The sequence below is a fragment of the Scardinius erythrophthalmus genome, assembly GCF_964197995.2.
Source record: "Scardinius erythrophthalmus genome assembly, chromosome: 3".
Taxonomy (NCBI): domain Eukaryota; kingdom Metazoa; phylum Chordata; class Actinopteri; order Cypriniformes; family Leuciscidae; genus Scardinius; species Scardinius erythrophthalmus.
The window spans coordinates 28191207-28217377 of NC_138223.1; the positions used below are offsets into that span (position 1 = coordinate 28191207).

General features: G+C 36.3%; 2 protein-coding genes across 8 annotated transcripts; both read right to left on the reverse strand.

Annotated features, from left to right (window-relative positions):
• Positions 1-366: 366 nt before the first annotated feature.
• Positions 367-10495, reverse strand: gyg2 (glycogenin 2). Of its 3 annotated transcripts, XM_081360315.1 has the most exons (10): positions 10245-10385; positions 9922-10029; positions 9369-9507; positions 8905-9079; positions 8509-8671; positions 4661-4787; positions 4297-4507; positions 3591-3791; positions 2574-2852; positions 373-1882 (listed from the first exon to the last, which is right to left on the reverse strand). In XM_081360315.1, exons 3-10 carry the CDS (start codon positions 9461-9463, stop codon positions 1757-1759), a joined length of 1377 nt encoding a protein of 458 aa, XP_081216441.1. In that variant the 5' UTR covers positions 9464-9507; positions 9922-10029; positions 10245-10385; the 3' UTR covers positions 373-1756. The 3 variants fall into 3 exon arrangements, with proteins under 3 accessions (XP_081216440.1, XP_081216441.1, XP_081216439.1); XM_081360314.1 differs by lacking the exon at positions 9922-10029 and having other exon boundaries at positions 367-1882; positions 10245-10494; XM_081360313.1 differs by lacking the exons at positions 9369-9507; positions 9922-10029 and having other exon boundaries at positions 10245-10495.
• A 179-nt stretch (positions 10496-10674) lies between these two features.
• On the reverse strand, positions 10675-25449 carry cd99 (CD99 molecule). Of its 5 annotated transcripts, none has more exons than XM_081360316.1 (14): positions 25080-25434; positions 22695-22730; positions 21521-21583; positions 21306-21335; positions 19969-20010; positions 18927-18953; positions 18679-18711; positions 18368-18415; positions 17237-17317; positions 16502-16537; positions 16330-16353; positions 12889-12996; positions 11876-11926; positions 10675-11654 (listed from the first exon to the last, which is right to left on the reverse strand). In XM_081360316.1, the coding sequence occupies exons 1-14, from the start codon at positions 25138-25140 to the stop codon at positions 11626-11628; spliced, it is 669 nt and encodes a 222-aa protein (XP_081216442.1). In that variant the 5' UTR covers positions 25141-25434; the 3' UTR covers positions 10675-11625. The 5 variants fall into 5 exon arrangements, with proteins under 5 accessions (XP_081216442.1, XP_081216443.1, XP_081216445.1 ...); XM_081360317.1 differs by having other exon boundaries at positions 18679-18708; positions 25080-25362; XM_081360319.1 differs by lacking the exon at positions 18679-18711 and having other exon boundaries at positions 25080-25362.
• Positions 25450-26171: the final 722 nt, after the last annotated feature.

Sequence of the window (26171 nt, forward strand, 5' to 3'; positions counted from 1 at the left end):
GAATCTCTTTCTTCTGCTGAACACAAAAGAAGATATTTTGAAGAATGTCGGTAACCAAACAGTTGATGGACCCCATTGACTTCCAAAGTATGGGGAAAAAATACTATGAAAGTCAATGTCAAATCCAACTAGTCCAATCAACTATTTGGTCACTGACATTCTTCAAATTATCTTCTTCAATATATTCTGAAGTTAATGATGACAGAATTTTTATTTTTGGGTGAATTATCCATTTAAATGGCAATATCTGCTCCTGTTGTGACAGTAAAATTATGTAAAATGTTAAAATATATTGTTTAATGTTGGAACTGGCTAATCTTTTATAAACATATTGCTTATGTAAAAACTGGATGATCTCAAATTGATCTATGTAGATTCTGTTTATTAATGGACCATTTTCACAGAAAGTCTCCTTTTTGCAAAGTCATGGAAATTCAACAGTGGAATTTTTCTTCCAGTTTTTTAGCATATTTCTTAATTTACATTGCATCCATGTTCCAAACCTGTTGTATTGACAGTTTAAACATAATTTAAATAATATGAATGCATTAAAATAATGGTCAAAATTAAGATAAATTTATAGTAAATCAGAGCTGTCATGTCAATAAGACAGGGTCAAAGGGTAAAAAAAAAAAATGGCTCCAATACTAAAACATGGAGAAAACAATTAATGGTTTAAAAATATGCATCATAGAACATGCTGCCTTTGACTTTGTCTGGCCATAAAAGTTTGTAGTGTCTGGCAGATAAGATTTGGAGACAGGTCAGCACTTCTGGAGAGAGATAAATGTTGTTAAGCTCAGAGGAACAATCATTTTATGACTATCACCTTTTTGCCTCAGACTGTTATGCTCTAATAGTAGAGTTTGTGGAGGTGTTGAAGCTAGAGAGTGTTTATAGCCTGACCTCTAGTGGCGCGAATATTTTTGGACATCATTTGGATCTTTCTCTTGATTCATTTCTCATGATTAAGTACTTAATTAATACGTTATTTATGTCTTCCTTAACAGCACTAGAGAATGGGATTTATTTACAGTTAATATTTTAATAAAACTGCAAACAAAAGATCACAGCAGATGCTAAATCATACAGATAGACCCTATGTCACATAATGTAGGCTTATAGTACAGAAATTGAATTTCTAGGTTCAGTTTAACACAAGTTACATTTATATGCAAGACATTTTCACAATATTTTTGTATGATCCACAGTGATTGTGGCAAATATACTACAGAGGTAGAAAAGCGGCTATATCTGAGGAGGTGAAAATATAACAGTTGAGATGATGATGGACATACAGTACAAGTGAAAATATATTGAGATACTGTGTTTTATACATTTTCAAAAACACACATCCAGCACACGCACAAACCACAAACACACATGGTTTTGTTATCTTTGTGGGGATTCTCCTTAGGCGTAATGATTTTTATACAGCACAAACTGTATTCTGTCCCCTTACATTAACCCTACCCCTAAACATACCCATCACAGAAAACATTCTGCTATTTAAAATTTTCTATAAAACATCATTTAGTATGTTCATTAATCAATTTCCTTCATGGGGACCACTGGCTAGTCCTCACAATGTAGGTGATTTCATGTTTTACTATCCTTGTGGGGACATTTGGTCCTCACAATGTAATATAAACCTGCACACACACACACACACACACACACAGAGAGAGAGAGAGAGAGAGAGAGAGAGAGAGAGAGAGAGAGAGAGAGAGAGAGAGAGAGAGAGAGAGAGAGAGAATTACTCAAGGAATAGGTCAAGTTTCCTCTTGATGTTGTCGAAGGCATCTTTGCCCATATAATCAACGTGACCTTCCTCCCACATGCGCCGGCGCTCCGAGTCTTCCTCCTCTGTCTCAGCAGCGATCTACAATGGGACCATATGATAGAATCCATCTTCACTTACAATATTACTATCAAAATCATAATGATAAGTATGTAGTTCTTCATGGGGAAAAAACTGATTTATTCTGAAAATTCAAATCTAATAACTGCTCTAATAAGCCACCATTAGATGGCAGTATATACACTGATATTTGCAAGAAAAAAACCCATCTCAAACCTTATTATGTGAAGCAGTGTTATTTTAGCATTATTGAGATACTATTACAGTTTTTATTAATATTTTGAATTAGTTTTTATTTTTATATTTTCCGTTTCCAATGTAAACATTTTTTTTATTAGTTTTAAAAAAATGTCTATAGTTTTTATTACAGTTTTATTTTTGGTTATTCTAGTACATACATCAAGTTAAATAAATAAAAAAGTTGATGTTTATTTCAAATAAAGAAAAAAAATAGGCTTTGGTTTAAGTTTTAGTTAACTGTAATGCAAATATGTAATGCACATATGTAGAGACATATTTAGGGAAATAGTGACATCTATAGATAAAATTTACAAAATTATTATTATTATTATTTACTTTTTGAGCAGAGCTCATATTGGAGTATCTTGGAAATAAGTAATAATTATAAAAGTATAAATGATAAAAAATGATAACATCAAAATCAAAGTATTTTTCCCATAAGTTAGGTACATTAGCTTATTTTCATACATACAGCTTTTCCAGTGCCTACGGCAGAATCATCAGCAGTCTCTGGATCTTTGTGTTCAGTCTCTGGATCTTTGTGTTCAGTCTCTGGATCTTTGTGTTCAGTCTCTTGATCTTTGTGTTCAGTCTCTTGATCTTTGTGTTCAGTCTCTTGATCTTTGTGTTCAGTCTCTGGATCTTTGTGTTCAGTCTCTTGATCTTTGTGTTCAGTCTCTTGCTCAGATGGAGGGCTGACTATAGGGGTCTCTTCAGTCTCCCCACCAGACAGGACATCAAAGAGAATATTCTGAGAAGACAGGATAGAGAAATAAGTAAGTAAGTAAATAAATAAATAAATAAATAAATAGGCTTTCTCCTAAAACACTAGACAAATCACAATGTATGCAATAAATGATTAAAACAAATTTTGGATTTGGAGGTGGGGGGTGGCACTTAGATCTGGTGGACAAGATATGAAAAACCAAACTATAGTTTCTTAACTTTGCCTTGACTGAAGTTAACTTGATATTGTATTTTTTTATTCATAAAAATTATTTTGATTTTAAAACAAATAAGTGCCAGCTGAAGGGAAACATAAATGTAGCATAAATGCTAAATGTAATGAATTGTATTTAATTTATTTGAGCATTAGATTCTTGTGAAGTAATGGAATGTGTGTACTGGATCAAACAAAAACTGTTCTGGAACATATACAAGAAATGGAATGGATTGTCACCAAACTGCCAAAAATGTTATCCTTTTCTTTTAAATCAAAAGTTCTGGTCCATTTTAATCCCTGGGTCTTTGTATTACATTTAAACTAATATCTTCACATTCATTGTGTTTTTGCAACTATCTGAACTGGTTTGTGTTCTCTTTGTGTTGGGGTGAGTCACTGTTGGGTGTGTCACTGGGTTTGTCTAAAAGCCCAGAGGGCACAATACTTTTAAAGGAAGTAGAGTTGATTCAGAGAGAGACTCAGAGTGAGAGATGAATCAAGACTGAATAATGTTGAATAATGACTGAATAATTCAGTTATTCAAACCTTCATTTCTCTGGAAGGACAGCTCAACCTATCACTTAGCATTTCCTCAGATGTTTTAGATGAGCTGATTGTCAGTGAGTCCAAAGTCAGATCTTGGAGAGGTGAAGAAAGTCTCATCTCTCTGTGGAGGGCTTCAGTGCTGCTCTTTTGGCTTTGTGTTGGAGTTGGATGTGTCTGTGAAGAATCCAACTGCTGCACTGACTGCAAACCAAGAAAAAGATTACAGATGACTCACAAATGAAATATATTTTATCATTAGGTCTATTAAATAAAATAATTATGCTAATGGATTTTTAAAGGGAAAATCTAGCCAAAAATTAAAAGTCTGTCCATCATTTACTCACCCACATGTCGTTCCAAACCCATATGACTTTGATTCATCAGTGGAACATAAAAGAAGATATTTTGAAGAATGTTGGTAACCCAACAGTTTACCACTGACCTCCACTGTATGGACCAAAAAATACAATGAAAGTCAATGGCAACCAAACGCGCTGGGTTACCAACATTCTTCAAAATATCTTATTTTATGTTTCACAGAAGTAAGAAAGTTATACAGTATGGGTTTGCAATGACATAAGGGTGAGTAAATGATGACAGCATTTTATTTTTTGGGGGGTGAACTATCCCTTTAAAGGTTCAATGGAAGTAACACTGCTATGTACAACATGAAAAACAAAATATCTGTTTGTGAGTGTAGTCTTACATAGTCTTCACTCTTGTCATCCTTCTTATCATCCTTCTTAACTTGTAGCTGGTTTTTACTGTAGTACTCCGCCCACCATAAATGCATAAATTGTGCATAAAAGTTCTTGTTGGAATCCCTAAAAGACTCACTGGCAGCCTGTGGATTATATGAATGATGCCAGGGCTTGATCCCACCCATGAAGTGGACAATTTTTGCATGGTGGCCATACCTGTACAAAACCAGAATGCTTATTTGTCCTACTTGTGTATGTATTTAATGTGGTATATGATTACTTAATAAACATTACACGTTACACAAATAAATAACACCATAAATTATTGGTATACCTGAATAATAAGATATAGTGTGAAAACTAACTTACTGCTGAAATGCTGGCAGATAAGTGTAGACAGCACTGGCTGTGAGGTTGTACACAAATGGTAAATGCTTCCTGATATCTTTTACTGCCCAGTCACTGAAGAAAGTGTTTAAAACACCCTGGTCTCCTCCTATACATGACAGGTTGTGTCATATTAATGTCCTTAATAGATTTATATTTGACAGTACTATAGTACCGTGAGTGAGTTGAGTTGAGTGAGTGAGTGAGTGAGTTAGTTGAGTGAGTTTAGTGAGTTAGTGAGTGAGTGAGTGAGTGAGTGAGTGAGTGAGTGAGTGAGTGAGTGAGTGAGTGAATGAGTTGAGTGATTGGAGTGAGTGAGTTGAGAGTTTAGTGAGTGAGTGAATGAGTTGAGTGATTGGAGTGAGTGAGGTGAGTGAGGTGAGTGAGTGAGTGAGTGAATGAGTTGAGTGAGTGAGTGAGTGAGTGAGTGAGTGAGTGAGTGAGTGAGTGAGTGAGTGAGAGTGAGTGAGTGAGTGAGTTGAGTTGAGTGAGTGAGTGAGTGAGTTAGTTGAGTGAGTTTAGTGAGTTAGTGAGTGAGTGAGTGAGTGAGTGAGTGAGTGAGTGAGTGAATGAGTTGAGTGATTGGAGTGAGTGAGTTGAGAGTTTAGTGAGTGAGTGAATGAGTTGAGTGATTGGAGTGAGTGAGGTGAGTGAGTGAGTGAGTGAGTGAATGAGTTGAGTGAGTGAGTGAGTGAGTGAGTGAGTGAGTGAGTGAGTGAGTGAGTGAGTGAGTTGAGTGATTGGAGTGAGTGAGTTGAGTGAGTGAGTTGAGAGTTTAGTGAGTGAGTGAGTGAGTGAGTGAGTGAGTGAGTGAGTGAGTGAGTTGAGTGATTGGAGTGAGTGAGTTGAGTGAGTTGAGTGAGTTTAGTGAGTGAGTGAGTGAGTGAGTTGAGTGAAAGAGTGAGTGATTATGTGAGTGAAAGAGTGAGTGATTATGTGAGTGTGTGAGTGAGTGCATGAGTGAGTGAATGAGGTGGGTGAGTGAGTTGAATGAGTGAGTGAATGAGTGAATGAGTTGAGTGAGAGAGGTGAGTGAAACACAGAGATGCCGACAATGAGAATATCCGTCATCTCTATCACTGAAAACTTAAACAATATAGGAATACTTTAAGAAAGAAAAAAGAACAAAACACAATAAGTCAACTCAAGGAAATTGAAGAATAATTAGAATCCAACCACTACTGGAAACATTGGAACACACTAAACAAATCTTACCATCAAGAACTAGCCATCCAGAACCACTTCTCCAACCTATTTAGTACTATAAACAAAAATCAGGAACAAAATGCCCTGTACAACAAACTGAGGGTTTTTGAATCAACCATCAAAGACTACCAGAACCCCTTAGACTCTCCAATTACACTAGCCGAACTATTAGACAAAATATTAACCCTGAAATCACAAAAAGCCTGTGGTGTCGATGGCATCCTAAATGAAATGATTAAATACACAGACCACATATTCAAATTAGCCATCCTCAAGCTCTTCAATATCATCCTGAGTTCAGGTATATTGCCCAACATCTGGAACAAAGGTCTTATTACTCCAATCCATAAAAACTGAGACAGATTTGACCCTAATAACTACTGTGGTATATGTGTAAACAGCAACCTAGGCAAACTTTTCTGCAACATCCTAAACAGCAGACTAGCACATTTTCTCAGAGACAGAAATGACCTGAGCAAGTGTCAAATTGGCTTCCAACAAAAATATCGCACATCAGACCATATATACACTCTCCATACCTTAATCGATAAGCAAACCAACCAAAACAAAAGTAAAATTTTCTCATGCTTTGTTGACTTCAAAAAAGCTTTTGATTCCATTTTGCATGAAGTTCTTTTTCTTCAATTAATCCAGTGCGGCATTGGAGGAAAAACATATGACATCATTAAATCAATATACACAAACAACAAATTTGCAGTTAAAATTGGTAACAAACACACAGAATTCCTCCCTCAGAGTCGTGGAGTGAGACAGGGCTGCAGCTCGTATGATGTGTAATACATTTACAAGTGATGAATAGTTTACACCTTAGATTAGGGGATGCAGAAAGTGTAAATGATTTATTCATGCGTTTACACATCATTGTGTTGAACACTGTTACTTACCTGTTACAAATGATCTGTACGTGTATTCAAGGCATTTACAACACTTTCTGCACCCTCTAATTGCTACATACAAAAACATTTAACATAATTTATTAAACATTTATGAAATGCATATTCATGTTTTGTAAATGATTAGTTAATCATTAACTGAAGTGTTAATCATTAATTCATACAAGTAAATTACTTGTAACGGAATTTACAAAACATACATAAAATGTTAGCATATCACTTGCTAATCATTTATGAATGTTTTGTAAATGATTAGTTCATCATTAACTAACCACTTATAAATGACTTACAACTGAACGTTATTATAAAGTGTTACCGAAAAAGGAATTAATTTGCATATTATTGCATGAGATAAGTATTTGATCACCTACCAACCAGTAAGAATAACGGCTCTCACAGACCTGTTAGTTTTTCTTTAAGAAGCCCTCCTGTTCTCCACTCTTTACCTGTATTAACTGCACCTGTTTAAACTCGTTACCTGTATAAAAGACACCTGTCCACACACTCAATCAAACAGACTCCAACCTCTCCACAATGGCCAAGACCAGAGAGCTGTGTAAGGACATCAGGGATAAAATTGTAGACCTGCATAAGGCTGGGATGGGCTACAGGACAATAGGCAAGCAGCTTGGTGAGAAGGCAACAACTGTTGGCGCAATTATTAGAAAATGGAAGAAGTTCAAGATGACGGTCAATCTCCCTCGGTCTGGGGCACCATGCAAGATCTCACCTCGTGGGGCATCAATGTTCATGAGGAAGGTGAGGGATCAACCCAGAACTACATGACAGGACCTGGTCAATGACCTGAAGAGATAGAGCTTTTTGGTCTAAACTCCACTGGCCGTGTTTGGAGGAAGAAGAAGGATGAACCCCAAGAACACCATCCCAACCGTGAAGCATGGAGGTGGAGACATCATTCTTTGGGGATGCTTTTCTGCAAAGGGGACAGGACAACTGCACCGTATTGAGCGGAGGATGGATGGGGCCATGTATCGCGCGATCTTGGCCAACAACCTCCTTCCCTCAGTAAGTGCACTGAAGATGGGTCATGGCTGGGTCTTCCAGCATGACAATGACCCAAAACACACAGCCAGGGCAACGTTTGAGTGGCTCTGTAAGAGCTCAGTCTCCAGACCTGAACTCAATAGAAAATCTTTGGAGGGAGCTGAAAGTCCGTATTGCCCAGCGACAGCACCGAAACCTGAAGGATCTGGAGAAGGTCTGTATGGAGGAGTGGGCCAAAATCCCTGCTGCAGTGTGTGCAAACCTGGTCAAGAACTACAGGAAACGTATGATCTCTGTAATTGCAAAAAAAGGTTTCTGTACCAAATATTAAGTTCTGCTTTTCTGATGTATCAAATACTTATGTCAATAAAATGCAAATGAATTACTTAAAAATCATACAATGTGATTTTCTGGATTTTGGTTTTAGATTCCGTGACTCACAGTTGAAGAGTACCTATGATAAAAATGACAGACTTCTACATGCTTTGTAAGTGGGAAAACCTGCAAAATCGGCAGTGTATCAAATACTTGTTCTCCCCACTGTATGTGATGCTCCTGTTGTTGCTTTTAAAGATTAAAAATACAAATGTGACAAAACAGCATTTGAGGCTAATTAAAGTTCCAACGGGCATTGGGCACATCCGATTTAGACTGAACTTTAAAGATCTTAATGTAATATACACTAAATATAACCGAGTGACTCACCATCAAAGCTGCCATGTTGTGCGGCGTGTTCCAGTATTTGTGTATGGGTATTCAGGGAGGGCCTGAACACAAATACCCCAGAGTTGAAGCAATCCGGCCAGCCTGTATCAGGTGCAGCAGACAATTCTTCATATTCAAACAGCTTATCAACATTACACAGTACCTGCGGCACAGAATAATATAACAGCCTAGTTGTGGGGCCATCAACTTATAAATTATCCTCAAAGTATGTACCTGCACTGTAACATATGCAGCCCATGGCACTTTATTTATGATTGCATATTGTGCACATAATATTTAGTTATGTATTCTGTGTGTTCCTAAAGCTTTGAACACCTTGGTGTACTTTAATGGCCATCTTTACTTTCATTTATCAGAACAGAATCAATTACTCACAAGTGTATCTGCATCCAAGAACACACACTTGCTGAACTGTGTAAGGGTCCAGCAGTGGAGTTTGGTGAAGGTGACCCCTAGTTCAGGACGTCCCAGCCAGGTGAGATGTGCCTTGTCTCTACTGTCCAACACATCTACCACGACAACTTCATCAAACACGTCCTCCAGGGTCAATCTAGAAGAATGCATAAAAATCAATGAGGCAAAAAAAAAGTCTAAGACAATCCAAGATAGATGAGAAGCAACCCAAAGAAAGATTAATGTTGCACTGGGATTGAATTTGAAAACTATTACAGACTTAATAGTACCATGCATGGGAAAGAATTACCCTTTTGAAAGTCATATTATAAAGCTAAATGTACAGAAGGAGCTTAATCACTCTTCATAGCCCTCACTTCTGAAGTTTGTCAGGAAAGGATTGATGTTATTTCAGAATTAATAGCGGAGGACAGTTGCCCACTCACCTTCCTACCCTAGAAACATTGGGGGAAACCATCACCACTAACTTCCTTGATGTTCCATGTCTGCGCAAACTTTTGCCTACCACTATACATCCCATGCAATAGGCATCTGTAGTGGCCAGGGTCACAAAGGCCTGAGCCTCTGCGAGAAAGAGACACATGAAATACCAGATAGAAATAGTAAACAGAGGAAAATAGTGCAATAAATGTGCTTTGGACCAATATACAACACACTGTAAAAACTTTTTTTCAAAGTTGTAAAGTGTTTTATTTGATATGATGATCATGATCTTAATTAAATTTTTTTAACTAAATTTTGGACTTGAATGATATTAATGTTGTAGCCTTAATGGACCAGATATTAGTTAAGGAAAAGCAGCCAACAAGTGCTAAGCACACATCTGAATAGTAGTCATTAAAAAAGAAGAAGAAATATGTGTTGACTGGCATAAGGTGGGTTTCAAAAAGCCCACAAGGTTTCGAGTTCTCTCAATGACCCATTACATTCACCCGCCATTGTGAGCTAGTTACTGATATAGCCTACACAAGATTTCACCTCAGTTGTTTTCCTGTGTCCTCCTGACTCCCTGGCAGGCAAAAGGAGCAGATGGCAAAATGACACAACTGGATGACATGGTCAGTGACTGAACTTGAAACGAACAGGCTTGATATGCAAATAGAGTGCTCAAGTTACTATATTGTTGACAGCACTTTGAATACACAATTTCTCTCAAAACAACATTTGCCTATTATATCTAAGTTTGTTGGTTTATGTAAAATCACACCGTCCTTCCCCAGTTAATAATTAAGTCAGCTCGAATACATTGTTACTTGGTCTATAGACATTTGGACGTAAACATATTAGAAGGGTCAGCTTACCCGTCATTTCTCAGTCTGATTTTTATGTCGCTCTTAGGAGTAACGAGGGGAAATCTTTGTGGAACAAGTGCTATAAAGTAAATGGCAGTGTTTAAAACAAATGATGAAAAGTCGATGAAATGATAGTCGTGCAACCACAGGTCTTTCTTCAAACAGCATGCAGCGCTGCCTTCAGTCAAGTGAAAAAAAAAAAAAAAAGGTTTGATATAACGGTAGCCTATTGCGACAGCGGTCATTCAACCCCCGCTACTAGGCTACTGGACATAGAATGAGAAAGAGTATCATAATGATACTACCATTATCTATTATTGGGTCATTAAACTTATTACAAGATTTGAACACTGAAAATTAAATGAAGGAAAACAATCTCGGCGCCGAATTAAAGATCAAAATATGCCGTTACTGTATAAGCAACATCAAAATACAGAACAATGTTCTAAATCTAGGAACCATGGCTTTATTTTGGGAAGAACAACCAAATGCATATTTAAAGAAAAATAGCCAAAAAACAGGAAAAAGAGCAGACAGACAATAAATCATCAAGGCTCGTTCTGTAGTTCATATTTCAATTAAACACATTAAATGCAAGTTGACTTGTGCGTATAAAATGGCCAGTCTAAAAGTGCAGTACATTTTGCTTTAGCAGTATTTACAATGGCTAAAACAGGTTAATAATGAGAAGGAAAAAAACAACCTTTTACCTTTTAATTTCAAATCATTATTTTCTATTTTAAATTAATTTAAATATAGAAAATGTAAATGATAAGCAAATTAGCATCCCATCATTTTAAACTCATTCCATGTCAGTTTTATTTTAGTTGGCATTTTGTCGCCAGTCAATTCGATATTCATCAGCATACATCATCATCATCATCTTGATCCATCCATCCATTGTCTTATTGTAAAAGAAGGCAGTCTATAATTCAGATTACGCATGTAATGTTAGAACGAACAAAAATAAACAACTGATGCATTCACCTGTAAACAGACAGCTTGTGCTTTACAATAGCAAGTCCCTTATGCAACTTGCAATACTTCTACAAAAATAGTAACAAATTTGTCCATTTAAAGTTCAGTATCTTACATTGGCACTTGAAATCCTAAAAGACCAATAAAAACATATTTTTATGTTTTTTACAAGTGACATATTACTTATACCTCTTTCAAAGATAAACAAATAGTCAAGAAAAATGTTGAATACAGAAAAAAAATGCATTACAACTTAGAGAATCCAATAAAAAATAAAATCAACATAATATATATATATGTTTTATTAGCCTTAAACCAGCCTTTCATATAACAGATGTTTCCCACAGGCTTATAGGCTCTCCATAACTGGACATGCTAGATGTACTCTTTCAGTGCGCAGATCCAATTGCGGTTACGATGAACGGAGCAGGTTGCTGAGAACTATGGGCGAGAAAAGAGTAAATTGTTATCTACTTGGTAGCTGCATCAGAAAGCATGAAATCCATATAAAAACAAATTATTATCTTTTAAGAAAATATGTAAATATATGTGTGGTTGGTATCCATGTTAATTGATTGAAACAATCACAAATAACTTTGCATATGACGTGGGGTCAGAATTACATTTTCTTAAATTCGCTATGTTGGCACTATCATGCTTACCTTGTGGATCAGACTGAGTACCACGGTTTTTGCCACTCTCTGGATCTTCCCCTATAAGAAAATGTACTCTTTAGCTTATCCCATGAAACAATTTTGGGTGTCAGTTTATATTAGGTATCTTTAACTACTATGTACTAACATTTAAATAAATAATTTGTAACAATGCACTTATTGTGTACATGTGTTTACAATGTACTTATATATCTTTTTTTAAAAACCTGCATCTAATTACAGTTGAAATTAATCTCTGTAATTACATCTACAATTACACTGTTGACCTTTCCCTTAAACCTAACCACCAAACCTGTCCCTAAACTTACCCGTATACCACCTAAATAGCAGCAAAAGTGTTTTGCAAAACAACATCAACAAAACTACTTTGTACTTATTTTTGTACTTATTTATGTAAGCGCATAGTAGCTAAAGACACGTAATATAAAGTGTGAGTCAATTTTGTTTATGGTATTTTGAAAATTCAGTTACTAAAGTTCTATGGTAACACCATTCACACTTGGACAAAACACTGCTACTTGTGTTGTTAGCCTTTTTTCATCATTCTCTCAAAAAACTCGACTCTGGTGGGACTCGAACCCACAACCTTTGAATCACTTCTCTAAGTGAAGCTTAGAAGTCCAATGCGCTATCCATTGCGCCACAGAGCCACCTGTTGAGGCCTCGAGGGCTTTTGTAATACAAGCAGAGCAGTTAAACTGCCTGCCACGTCATGCGCCCAACCCCCACTTCCTCTACAAGAGCTGCTGTGTTAGTTGAGCTAAGGTTAACCATGTATTGTGGCTCCCGAAAGCATTTATACATAATTGTGGAACAAGTTATTAAAAGAGGTCAAATAGTTTGAGTAAAAAAAAAGTATGTTTGTGAAGGTAAACAGCTTATTTGTGAAGTATTTTTTCTCTTCTCTTTTTGAACTGCTCAGATAAGCAAGCAACATAAATCAAAACCAAGCTAGTGCTTGTATAAGGATTCAGAATCCTGGATAGAAGTGTTGAACTCACCTCCTTGTACTTTGAAACACAGTTTCTTTTTCTGATAGGCAAAGTAACTTGAGGCTGCACCGAGCAGAGCAACACCCACAGAGCTGATGATGGCAGCCATGGTTCCGCCTGTGGGATCAATTTAAAGGGACAGAACACACAAGAAAAGAGAAGGACAAGGGCTAGTTTCAAATTGCTTCTGAAGTGTATAATACACATATTTTTGTAATGGCTACATCAGTTATTAGTAGGAGCTTGATGACAAAACTAAAGAGACATGGGCATTTAACAAGAGGACAAGCAAACTGTGATGTTTTTGCCACTAGGGGGTGCAACAGGAGTTTCCTATTCTCCACAGAACATTTGGCAAATGTTCCTGAACATATTGTTCTTCAACTTGACGAGTAAATATAAGCAATAACAACGAATACAGTTTACAGCATGCATTCAAAATCATCCAATTGCTAAATAATGAAGTTTATTTAACTCGTCAGAAAGAGGAGGTTCATAACATTGGAAGTAGTAAACTTAGTACGTATCTGACATTGTGCAATTTTGATTAACTAAATTGAAAATGTAGTTGTGGAGTTGCTCTAATATTGCTGTCATGATACGGTGTAAACATGCTGGGCGTTGCCTGCATACACCCATTTTTGTGTATGCAACCAGGCATGCAGGAGTTCACCTGACTAAATAAATAGAGGTTTCCAAACTAATGTTTGAAGTTAACCTCCTACAAAATACTGTAGTTTCAGATCTCAAGCTATGCAGATTTACCTCCCTAAACTTTAGGCAGCTAGATAATATAAGAGGCAACTGCTAGCTGGCAGGCCAGTGTTCTTCACAGATGCTTAATACATTCTTACCATGCCATTGTTGGTGGGGTTTACCCAGTGAGATATGCTGACAATTAAAAGAACTGGTCACAGCAGTTGAGCGTGACTATATGATATGAATCAAACAGAGGGAATTCTCACATTTCACTTTATTAAAAGGAAAGTGAACACAAAAAGTAGCTAAAATGCTTTTTTAAAAAATCAAAGATGACAGAGAAAATAGCCACTTCTGTGGAAAAGAAACCAGACAAACTTAAGAAAAGAAAAAATGTGAGCCTGAAATACTACAATTGAGAACCAATACATCAAAACGGACACCAAACAATACCAATGTTAAAGGCATCTATCATGAGAAACAAAACCAGACAACACTGAAATATTCAATAGATTAACAGCAGTAAATGCAAACTACCATGCTCTTACAATAGGATAAATGCCTGCTATGTGGTAAATAAACATTACAATAATGTGTGTGGAGGGGGAGGGGGATCAGCTAAAAATGTTCTTGTGTGTGTGTGTCTAAACAACTCTTAACCACTATGAAGATCCTTTTGTGCGATGGGAAGTTTTTTAAAGGTTCTTCATGGAACCATTGATGCCAATAAAACTACATTTTTAAGAGTCTCTTTTTAGACGAAACATCAGTAACTATCTGGGCTAAAAAAAAAGAAAAAAAACATCCCTATAGCGCCTCTGCTCTCTTTGAGATTTAGGATGGCATAATCCCTGCATGCGCTAAAGCTTTCAGTTGTGACGCACACAACAGGGCAAACATTTGCCAGTTTCAATCCTCTGGTACGTCTGATACGTCAAGTAAGCCTAAAACCAAGTTTTAGTCAAAAGATAATTGTGCTACAATGTTTCAACCTCAAATGTTCTTTTTTCCAAAAAAAAAAAAAAGGTAATAAGATGGCTTCCATGAGCAGAGGAAAAGAAAGCAAAGTAATGGAATGCTCAATAGCCTTGGGGTTAATTCCATAAAACCGAGCGGAGATAAGAAACGCCTTCTCAAACCCATTCAAAACCAGTCCCACTGCTAGATCTATTCATTGGCAAAAAATCTGAGGATATCCTATGTATCTACAATGTGCCAACACAACAAAAGGGATGATAAAATAGACCAGAAGTCATTGAGGATGTCCTGAGGAAAAATATGGACATATATTGGGATTCACACCCCTCTTTTTGATCTAAAATAACTGAATCACTAGTGTATTATCTATTTCACAATCAGAATTATCATTTATTTGTACACTCTAACAGATTCATAACAATCAAAAATACACTGCTGTTCAAAAGTTTAGGGTCAGACTAAGTAAGCTTTTTTATGTTTTTGAGAACAAGTCTCTTATGCTCACCAAGGCTGCATTTATTCGATCAAAAATACAGTGAATATATTATTTGCAATTTTAACATTTTAAAATGTAATTTATTCCTGTGATGCAAAGCTGAATATCCAACAGCCATTACTGCAGCATATCAGAATGATATCTGAGGGATCATGATGACACTGGAGATTGATGTGGTGCTTAAGAAACATTTCTTAACACGCACTTATTGACCCCAAACTTCTGAATGGGAGTGTATAGGCTTTTAATAATCCTTACCAACATAAAAAGAAAACAGTCAAACCAGTCAGCAATACAATGAAATTAATTCCGTATTGCCAAATTTTCAAAACCAATATATGATTAATCTTGATCATGACCAAATATGCATTTCATCCATAAACCATGAGCACCAGCAGCACCAGCCTTAAAACCAAACCATGTAAACAATGTTTAAAACCATTTCACCCCAACACAAGCAAAGGTTACTATACAAGACATTTAGAGCTCTGCCTTTTCCTCCGTTACATTCAGAAGTCCCCGAAACTGCTCTAGCAGGGGCTCTACTACTTGTAAAAACCCGGCAATCCAGACACTGAGGCCTTCTGGTATATTAACGCCTAGCTTCTTGATAAGCTGGAGCCACTGCTGGTTTAGATCTGCAACAACAGGCAATCGAAGCAGAGATTTAGGGCACAGCCAGTGGCAGAATGAACAGTCAAATCTATCAGTCTTCAGAAGGCACTGCACATGATATTCACCACCCATGTACTATTCCAACACAGAAGAAAACAATCACCTAGTGGAAAAACCTCAACATGTACTGCCCACAATAATTGTTTGTGTCTGTTGGACCGCCCCTGTCCTTATGCAAGAACTGTGTGACAGTTAGTCATCAGACTGCCACTGTTTCCATGGTCTCACTCAATATTTAGAGTGAAAGAATTTAGCTTTTTGTGGTCACTCATTCTTGATAACCCCCCCCCCCCCCCCCCAAAAAAAAAATAAATAACAGAAACTAAAACAGAGGACATGCTAACTCCACTGAGAAAGACACCATTGGCAAGTAAACAAAGCTTCTGTCAGGACAAACAGCTAGAAAACAGAGCATGAGAAAGCTGAAACAAAAACACCAGCCAGAGGCACTCACTCATGTCGGCTTTATATTTCAGTGGACAATTTATCCTAAGGTAAACTCCATAACAGCCTTCATTTTGTGACCGACAGTTACTACAGACAATTACTGATAAGTGTAACTTAAGTACTATTTAAATAAAATGAGTGAAAATAATATTTACCTTGAGGTTGTTCAGAGGCACCGCCTAATGAGAAAATTACATTCAAATTATCACCCAGCAAATGAAGACATATTTTACTATTAAATATGTAAATGTTTTGTTACAGTAGATAAAAATAAACAATTATGAACCAGATGGTAAACATTTGGCATAACTATAAGGAAATAAATACCGCTTTGATCATCATAACCAGGGTCTGCTCCTCCCCCTTTAACCAAAACCAAAAACCAGAGTCAGATTCACTCACAGCACTGATGCACTTCACAGACAGTACTGTACATTTAGTAACATATGTTACCAAGGTAATCGTGATTGTATTTAGCATTTATTCCAAATGGGTTAGACGTAAAGCTTATATTTAAGTCACAGAAACCAATATGGGAAAATATGGAAGATTGTTTCGGCCACAGAATAAAAATTGCGACTTTTTATCTTAGACTTTATAACTCACAATTGCGAGTTTATATCATGCAATTCTGAGGAAAGTCAGAATTGTAAGATAAAAATTCCTTTTTTATTTTTTATTCAGTGGCGGAAACAAGCTTCCATAGGAAACCCAAACGAAGCATGCTGAAACTACTGAATGTGGAATAAGCTCCATGGCCAACTCTGTTGGTTCTATTTTTCTCTTAAAATTCTCTAAAGTAACATAATTATGGACAATGAAGAACATCTTTTAAATGAACGTTTTTTATTTAGAAAATGACTGCAAGTAGTTATGGTTATGTGATGTTTGTTGGGAGATTTTTCCTACAATTGAATTGGGTGACATCTGTTTACAATTTAACTCTGGATTTGATCTTCTGCTATGAACAGAGATGCAAAAACTTCAAATCGAAGACAACTTACAGTACTAAATCAAGCTGAAAAACTGATTTAAAAAAAAGATGTAAAACTTGACACAAACCTCCACTTCGGCCTTTATCGGGCGCATATCCACCATCGTTATTCACATCAGAAAGGTCGTTGTCATCAAAAGATCCACCACCTAAATGAAAAATTCAAGCAAGATTTCACAAGAATAGCAGTTTAATGGACATAAGAATCTAATTGGGTTCAGTAATCTTTCAGTCCCTCACACTTTTTAAAGTGTTGATTTACCTCAATTAAATGAGGTTTTTGAATAAAGACTGCTACCTTAGTGTATAGTGAATTTAAACAAATATTCCATTAATGTATTTTCCTTAAAAAAACAAACAAAAAAAAACACTGTCATCAACTTACATAAGCAATTTTGCCCCTGATGGACTTCACCAAATTTAAAAATGTGCACAAAATCTATAATTGTAATTAAAGTAAAAATGTCTGTTTGTGGCTTTTTGAAATAATGTTAGTTTAAAGTTTTTTTTATAATCTTTGAAGACAAAATTCTCATTTAGAAGATACGCATTTACAATTTGCATTTTATTTTCTCGATAAAAAAAAAAAAAAAAAAAAAAAAAAAAACGACATAATTCTGCCCTTTTTTTCCATCCAATCCAATTGGTCACTTGTGAACACATTCACTAATTCCTAATAAAACACAGCACACTATATATGGAATAGGAAGCGATTCACACAGTGTAAATATGCTTTCCATTGGGGAGATTCCTCAACACCTCAAGGAATACTGTGCTCATCAAGCCTTGTCACCAGAACTTTAATAAACAAGATTTAGGCATGTTCCCTGTTTGAGTAAGATGTATTTTTTTTACTAATGCCATGCATTATAAAATAAATGTACATAATGTACAGCACTCCAGTTTTATCTCTCTTAAACAGTCAAATAGACCCCAAGAATTACACTATTACCAGCTTTTTTTGAGACATAAGGGTGGTGCAAGACCCCAACAGAAGCAAACAAACATGGGTAGAACTTTATTTTTAGTCCTGTTTTGCATGTACATACAGTAACTAGGTCCTAACCCTGAACCTAACCCTAAACCTAACCTTAACCAATGTAGTTACCTTATATTACCAGTGCTTTATAATGTAACTACACCGTAAGCACACGTACTGTAAAATAAAGTGTAACCCAAACATGTTGGCAGAAACATACCAGTTCCTCTCTCTTTGGGTGGGACAACAGGTTTTTTGGGATCAAGATCTGTAGAAATAGAAAATGTATCTATGGTCATTAATAATTAATACAAAAGAAGATATTTTGAAGAATGTTGTAAGTTTTTTGTTTTTTTTTTCTATGGCATGATGTTACTCATTGAATAGCACCTTTAAAACAATCAGAACAGAAAAAAAAAACTATTAGCAATTGTAAGAGCCATGAACAGCAGAAAATGAGCTAGAAAGTTTTAGCTTTACGTTTACCAGCTGAGTATCTATGAATCCAAAGAAAGCAACATTAATTTTTACCTGGATTAAATGCATCGGACAGATCAAAATCTTCTGAAAATGAAATCATCATGTTAATTTGTTTGCATTGCATTAGTAGGTTGATTACTGTACAAAAATAACAGATTTAAAAACATAATTAACCTACAATGACGTGTGTGTGTGTGTGTGTGTGTGTGTGTGTGTGTGTGTGTGTGTGTGTGTGTGTGTGTGTGTGTGTGTGTGTGTGTGTGTGTGTGTGTGTGTGTGTGTGCGTGTGTATAGTTTACCTCCAGAATCAGTTGGTTTCTTTTTATCTGCAAATACAATAAAAAGGAAATACACATTAAATTGTATTAATGCACTCATTTGCAAACAAGTAATAAATCAACTTAAATGAGCTCATTAAACTAAATGCACAATGTGTCAGTTAAACAAACAATACTACATAAACTGTTAACACTTTATTTTAAAGTGTCCTTGTTATAAATTATACATGTACTTACTATAGTAACAGTAAATTATGCATAATTTACACTTTATTTTAAGGTGTCCATGTTATAGTGTAATTATACATTTAAGTACTGAGTAATAATTAACTACATGTACTTACTATAGGATTAGGGTTAGTTGCATATAATTATGCATGATTTATTGTTATTACTACAGCAACAACATGTAACTTGTAACAAGGACACTGTAAAATAAAGTGTTGCATGCAACCCTAAAACAAACTCTAATCCTAACCCTATAGTAAGTACATGTTATTCATTAATATTAAATGTATAATTATACTGTAACAAGGAGACCTCAGAGGAACTCAACTTTTTTAACTTCAAGGTTCCACAACAATATTTGAAGACCCCCACCACCACTCACACAATTTCTACCCAACAAAATAATATAGATCTTGGTAAAACTAGAAAGATGTATAATATGTCTATTCAAAATATCTTGATTTTTAGTTGTTTTTAGCATCTTTTTAAATAATATCAATTCGGGGTCATCACTTATTTGGTTCCCCTAGAAACATATCTGTTGTGGTCTATGCTATTTGCAGCGCGTGTCTGTATTTGGTTGTGTTGTGAACTTTTGTAGCGCGTTTCTGTATTTGGTTGTGTTATTTGGAGCACACATGTGTTGTGAAACTGATGAAGATGTTTTCTTAATTTGCGGGTGTTTTTTTCTATTTGCATGTGTGTGTTTTTTTCTATTTGCATGTGTTGAGCTCTCTCGGCCACCGTAGCCCTCACTGTCTTACAATAAAGTGTAACAACCCATGAATTTTATGTACATAAAAATGACAAACACCCCAGCATAATGATTTCTTACCATCTCCTGATTTTGGGGGGACCACAGCAGGTTTTTTCGGGTCTGTGTACAATAAACAATGGTCATAAAGAGATATTTTACTTTGAGTTTAGGGTTATTTAAATACAGTAACTGAAAGGAAATGGCCAGAAGTTGGACCAGAAGTTAACTAGGTTTTATAATTATTATTATTAAGAACCATGTCCTAATAAAGAAAATTACAAGATACTTAAAGTGACACTCCACCCATTTGCATTAAGCTTTGCATTGTTAGAAACCCAGTCATACTATTGAATGGTCGTGGAAACACTCTCTCATTTTCCCCTGAGACGGGAGAAATCTGTTATTTACCTCTTACACTTCCTCCTACAATGACGCAAAAATCGTCATTTTGCGTCATTGTCGGAGGAAGTGTAAGGGGGGGGATTTCTGTTGAGACTACAAGCACTAGTTCCTCATCTTTCCCAGGGGGCGGGACCCGCTCACGCTACAGACCTATTACAGATCAGTGGGTGGGACTTTACTCTCTGAAACTGAAAGCAATATCCTCCATCTTGTTTCAAGCTAAGCTAACAGGCGCTGTGGAGACAGATGTACAGTTATGACAATAGCGGAGGAGAGTACTCAATATGATATAGAAGAAGAGGATTTCGGAAGTCTGATGCTTGAATCAGGTGTTTGTGGCTACCTTTACAAACCGCATTATAGCGAAGAGCAGCCGAGGCAGAAGACCTGCCTGCCGCGGACGAGGAGCCCGGACTGGCTCGAGTTAGGGCGGACTGGTGGCGAATTTCAGCGATGACAATTTCTCCTGGACGAAATCTCTTGTGTTGTGAACTATCCTAGTTTCGCACCGCATATGTTCTGACCGAACATCCCGGTACCATGCAATAATTCACCTTTTCGAAAGAAATACAAATGAGGAGTAATGCACTAATGAGTTCGCCAACTAACTAGACATTTTGTGTGAAATGAATTTCAAGCTCTGGTGGTAGCTAGCCTTGTAGACGGAAGAGTGATTTCTCTTATAGGCTGATATGCGCTTTCTGGATTAGTGGGAGTGGCTTGCGGAGCTGTGCAATGTGGTGCATTGTGGGAGTTGTTGTCTTTCATACAAATGCGTCCTGAAGTTATTTTTTGTCTTTCCTCAGTCACGAAGGCACCGAATTCAAAATTTATTTTACATTTCGACTACATATATGACCCACTTTCAATAAAAAACAATGTTCCTATGGGTGGAATGCCCCTTTAACAAATTCAGAGGGATACTAACATGCATTACACACACACACACAAAAATATTCAAAAAGAGTTTAAAAAAACGAATGATGTGCCCATCATAGCCCACTCGGTCTTACCTGAATCGAAGGCATCTAACAGATCAAATCCTAGAAGAGGAAGACAAAACTATTAAGACAAAACTATAAATTAGGTAGTCTACCCATGGTAGTCATTCTACGTATACCATATACCGCAATGTACCTTAAACAGTCCATATGACTGTAAAATGATGTGCTCAAACATAATTCCATTGCTATATGCAAAACAAACACACACAAAAAATTACCATTACCTGGATCTGAGTTTTTTGGTGGGGCTGGTTTCACTGCTGGTTTCACCGTTGGTTTTGCAGGAGCTTAAGATCATAATATTGTTAATTGTTTGAAAATACAATATGAGTGACACAACGGAATAGTTAACACATAAACAAGGATCGAAGTTTCGTATTCCACATTTGATTAAAAACATTACTTTATCCACCTTTATTTTTTACGCAAGAGTGTGTGCGGCCATTTGTGAATTGAATGTGCCTGGCTTCCGGTGTCATCCGCTTCCAGTTATTTTTAGCTGTTCAAAAAAGCTTGTTATGCTGCTTGATATTGCAAACTGGTATTTCTTACCCTATTATTTTAATGTATTCTCATCATTATAGACACACTGGTTCGTAGCGCAAATAGTTTGACCATTTGCCGCACTTTATTCTTCTCGTTATTTCCATATAGCGGCTAATGAATCAGAAGTCTCGCACATTCACAGAAAATAGCTTGCTTCCACGTTGAAAAATAAGGTGGACACGGGGCTTAATAATAAGGACTGCAGGAAGGCCCGGGCCAGTGTGATACGCTCGGTACAGCTGATGGAATTGTCACCAATGCTGCGTAGTCATGAAAGGTTATCATTTGCACGTGTTTTTAAGTTCTGTCAATTTAAACATTCAAGTGATTTTTAACCATTCAGATTCAAGCCCAAGAAGATGCGAAAGAGAACTCCATTCAGTACTCACGCTCTGTTTTCTGTGCGCCCAGTAGTGGTATTAATACATGTAACATATTATGTAATACCAGTACTAGGGATGGCGAAAACTAAAAATTTTCTTGACCGACCACCGAGGCTCATTAGCCGGTTGAAATCGGTTAACTGATTAGTTTAAAATATGCTACGCTATTTGAAATAACAGCATTTTCGGAACTCTGTCGCGTCGCATCTCTCTGCCGCTCTGCCTCCAGCTCAGACACACACTCACGTCACTTTTTTAAAATCCCCTACAGCGCGAAACATGAGTCCCGACTTATTTATTCATTTATTAATTTTTGGTGGGGCCAGTGACAATTTTGGCAGGATAAGTAAAAATTTAAACCACAACAAAAAGGGGTTGAGCCTTGTTTATATTATAAATATTTAACATACAAAAATAGACATGCATAAAATGGGCCATATACAGTGAAGATAGAGTACTTTTTACTTACGTTCATTATCATCAAAAGCATCAGACAGGTCCAAATCTGCAAGAAAACAGTTGTAATTTTAATATTTTGTTTAAACTAGAAACCATCTCTAGTGGCTCTATGGCCAGTTTAATCCCATTCAAAACTCAAGTTTAAAATCTAATATTTGAACTGAAATTAAGATGTAAAAAAAAAAAAAAAAAAAAACTGGCCTAATGCTGCAAATAAACCTGTCAATAGAGGATGCATCCAGCCAATTCAACAGAACTCATTTGATTCACTAAGTCAACGTATATTATATAATCTCAGCATTAGACAGTCACTCCAAACACAGCAAAATGCTCATTAAAATAACAGCCCATAAATGCCTAATGAAATTTCAGAAAGAGTTCATTAACATTTCAAATTGTTACACTTGATCAAATAGAAATCAATTAGCCAGATTTGAGTTGACTTGTGCAATTTACATGTGGCTCCACATCTCAGTACAGAACCCAAATAAATGATGCACATCGAACTCAAGTCAAGCAACTCAAATGAGGTAAAGTAATTGTTTTCACAAAACCATTTCCAAATATAAAGGCTATTAGCACTGCAGGATTCCAAGTTAGTAACAAGACAACAGCCTTGTATTGTAGAAAGCATCTAATGCCTTTCCTCCTGCAAAATTACTCTTGTATGACCCCCAAATTCAAAACTAAAACTATATGCGTGAGAAAGAAAGAAACAACTCAAAGTCTCGTTCCTAGAGGGTAAAAGAGGTGACTGAGCAAAATGATTGGAATTTGACTGTTCTATTTTACATAATAACTCCACCCAAATATATACTGTATTGTGTAGGCTACTATATTTGTGCGTTGTACTGGATTCACATTGTGACCAAACCCTCCCATCTCTTGGGATGACATACACAACAAAACTAAACACAATTTTTTATATAAATATATGAAAAATTATGTACACTGCACGACACGCGATGGCGTGATTGTGATTTTGTGTTTGCCACACGCAACACCCCATCAGAGAGAGACTGTATCCTGTGGCTTATGTTGCTATGGGGATGTGCTGTATTGTTTTCATAATGGTCTACGCACAACCCATGACTGATCATCATGACGGATGGTCGAGTCGGAACTGAAACCAGCGATCCTTTCATCTGGGTAGATGTTTTTGCAGTCGACCTACATTGCATAAAAACTACATTTGAGAAGAACTACATTTAAAGTTCAGGAAAAGTTAAGTAATGCAGGTATTATATACAAAACTGTCAATGCATCATTCATAACAAAGGAGAGTGCCTGTGGACTAATAGACTCAATGCTTCCGCAGAAGGAATGGGTCAACATCATGGGATCAAGTATTTTTAGAACACTATGATCAAGGCAACTTAACTGCTGAAAATGAAGTTTGCTGTGGTTGAAAAGGGTTTTGCTGTGACCGTCAAAGTCTAAGATGTTATCTACTCGCATGCAGCTATGGGAGAGGTGCCAAAAAAATAGAACAGTTGTTTTAAGTGGTTCTTTCTATGTTTTTTTCATTAACAACGTTGAGAATAAATGTATCGCCACTCATAAGCTTGCACACACACACACACACACACACACACACACACACACACACACACACACACACACCAAAAAAACATTAATGGAATGGCATTACATGGCAGAATGGCACCTATGCATCTGCCAGTAACAAGCACTGTTAATGTAGGATTTACTGAATTTAAAGTTCAAACAAAAGACTTAAATGTCAAGACAGTGTATGGTTTCTAAAGTTTGTTTCATTATTAAAAATGAAAAATCTTGCTCTGTGAGGCAAAGAGGAGTGCAGGAGTGCTTCCTACTACAGCCTCACTATTTAAATGAGCATGTAAACTCTGCTTTTCAATGCGTTGCAGCTAAATTAGGCTACTGACATAAAACATGAAGTTCGGAATAAATAAAACTGAAATTGGGAAGATCAACAATCTCAGCTTCTGTAGCTCTGCTTTAATTTTTGGACATACTTTTAAAAATGTTAAGTTATGTTACCAAAACAATCTATCCTGGTTCTCCAGCCATTTCCCCCATAGGCTGGTGAGTCATGCATGTGGAAAGAAATGTACCCATGTTCTTTGGCACTTCAAAAACATTCAACCCACTTTTTCTGTATAATGTATCAGAGTAAATAACTGGTCTAGAACACTACCAGAAAACTAATGTTAACTCCTCGCTTCAAATATAATTTAAGAGCGATTTAGACGAGTGACGACGTAGTTTATCTGCAGCAGGGCGTTAAAGAGGCAAAAAGCGACGACTCTTTTCCCGTAGTTCTTTTATGGATTATATGCCTACGTCCCCAGTGCAAGAAATGTAACGAGCGCTGTTACCAAAACAAAATGTAAACAGTTTAGATAGACCATACCTTGTGCTCTCGTTGCCGCAAGACTTGCCAGAATAAGTAAAATCCACGTGTATGAAGTCATCTTGCTTTGAAAAGATGTATGATTTAAAAGAAACCTAGTACAATGTTTTTTTGTTTTGTTTTCTCGAACATATGACCTGTTTAAAAGACTTGAAACGTTTAGGGAAAAGTAAAGTTGAGCAGTAACTTAAGTCCACCCCTCTGAGTGATGGAAGCGCGAACCAATTGCTATTCAACAGTTTAGCTTTCCATGTAGCCAAATTAGAGTGATGATTCAAAACACAGTGCTGGAAGAGGACGCGCCTCGACACGCCCTGTCTGCGCTGTTGGAGAGCGCGAGAGCTTCATTTTGTCCGACCAGAAGAAGGACAGTTTTTATTATAGAAGCCTATGGGATATCATTTTTATTTAGCATATGCCTTGCAGCATTTATTATATATATATATATATATATATATATATATATATATATATATATATATATATATATATATATATATATATATATATATATATATATATATGTATACAGTATGCTAGATAAAAATTCTATATTAAAATAAGCAAGCCACACTGCAGATTAACAAACAATTTATATTTTGTTATACGGAGGGGGAAAAATTACAGTGGGAGTATGTTAGGCCTACATGCAGCATCTTTAGTGTAAAATTATCTGCGGAAGGTGAGAATCGTTGTGACACATTTATGATTTCTGCCACAGGATTTTTTGAAATAATTCATCTCCTCATTTTTTATTTGGCCTATTCGTTCATGCATTCATTCGTTGTATTTATTGTTTTGCTCAAAAATAAGTTTGAGTGTGCTTCTAATTATTTATTTTTTTTATTCATTTTTAGAATGGCAGTTGCGGTCTTTAGCATCCAGAAAATAGATTTATTACGCCATCTAGTGTTAAACAAAAGGTGTTGCAACAAGAGAAGCGCTTGCAGCATACAGCATGAATGTAAGTACAATGACAAATATTTCACCCTCTGAAAAATCACCTTTATCGGATATATAACCTCCGATATATAACCTGTCATATCGTCTTCTTTGTCGACGGCTTGGAGACAATACAAGGACACGTGCCTC

Excerpts from the sequence above, each read along its gene's own strand:
- gyg2 (XM_081360313.1), bottom strand. The coding sequence starts at position 10,480 with ATGACCGCTGTCGCAATAGGCTACCGTTATATCAAACCTTTTTTTTTT. Across the intron at positions 8,672-8,904 it reads TCTTGGATGCAGATACACTT|GTACTGTGTAATGTTGATAA; the intron begins GTGAGTAATTGA and ends TCTGTGCCGCAG. Across the intron at positions 2,853-3,590 it reads GTCCTTCCAGAGAAATGAAG|AATATTCTCTTTGATGTCCT; the intron begins GTTTGAATAACT and ends CTGTCTTCTCAG.
- cd99 (XM_081360316.1), bottom strand. The coding sequence starts at position 25,140 with ATGACTTCATACACGTGGATTTTACTTATTCTGGCAAGTCTTGCGGCA. Across the intron at positions 20,011-21,305 it reads GTTAGATGCCTTCGATTCAG|ACCCGAAAAAACCTGCTGTG; the intron begins GTAAGACCGAGT and ends TATTGTACACAG. Across the intron at positions 12,997-16,329 it reads TGCCTCTGAACAACCTCAAG|GCGGAACCATGGCTGCCATC; the intron begins GTAAATATTATT and ends TTGATCCCACAG.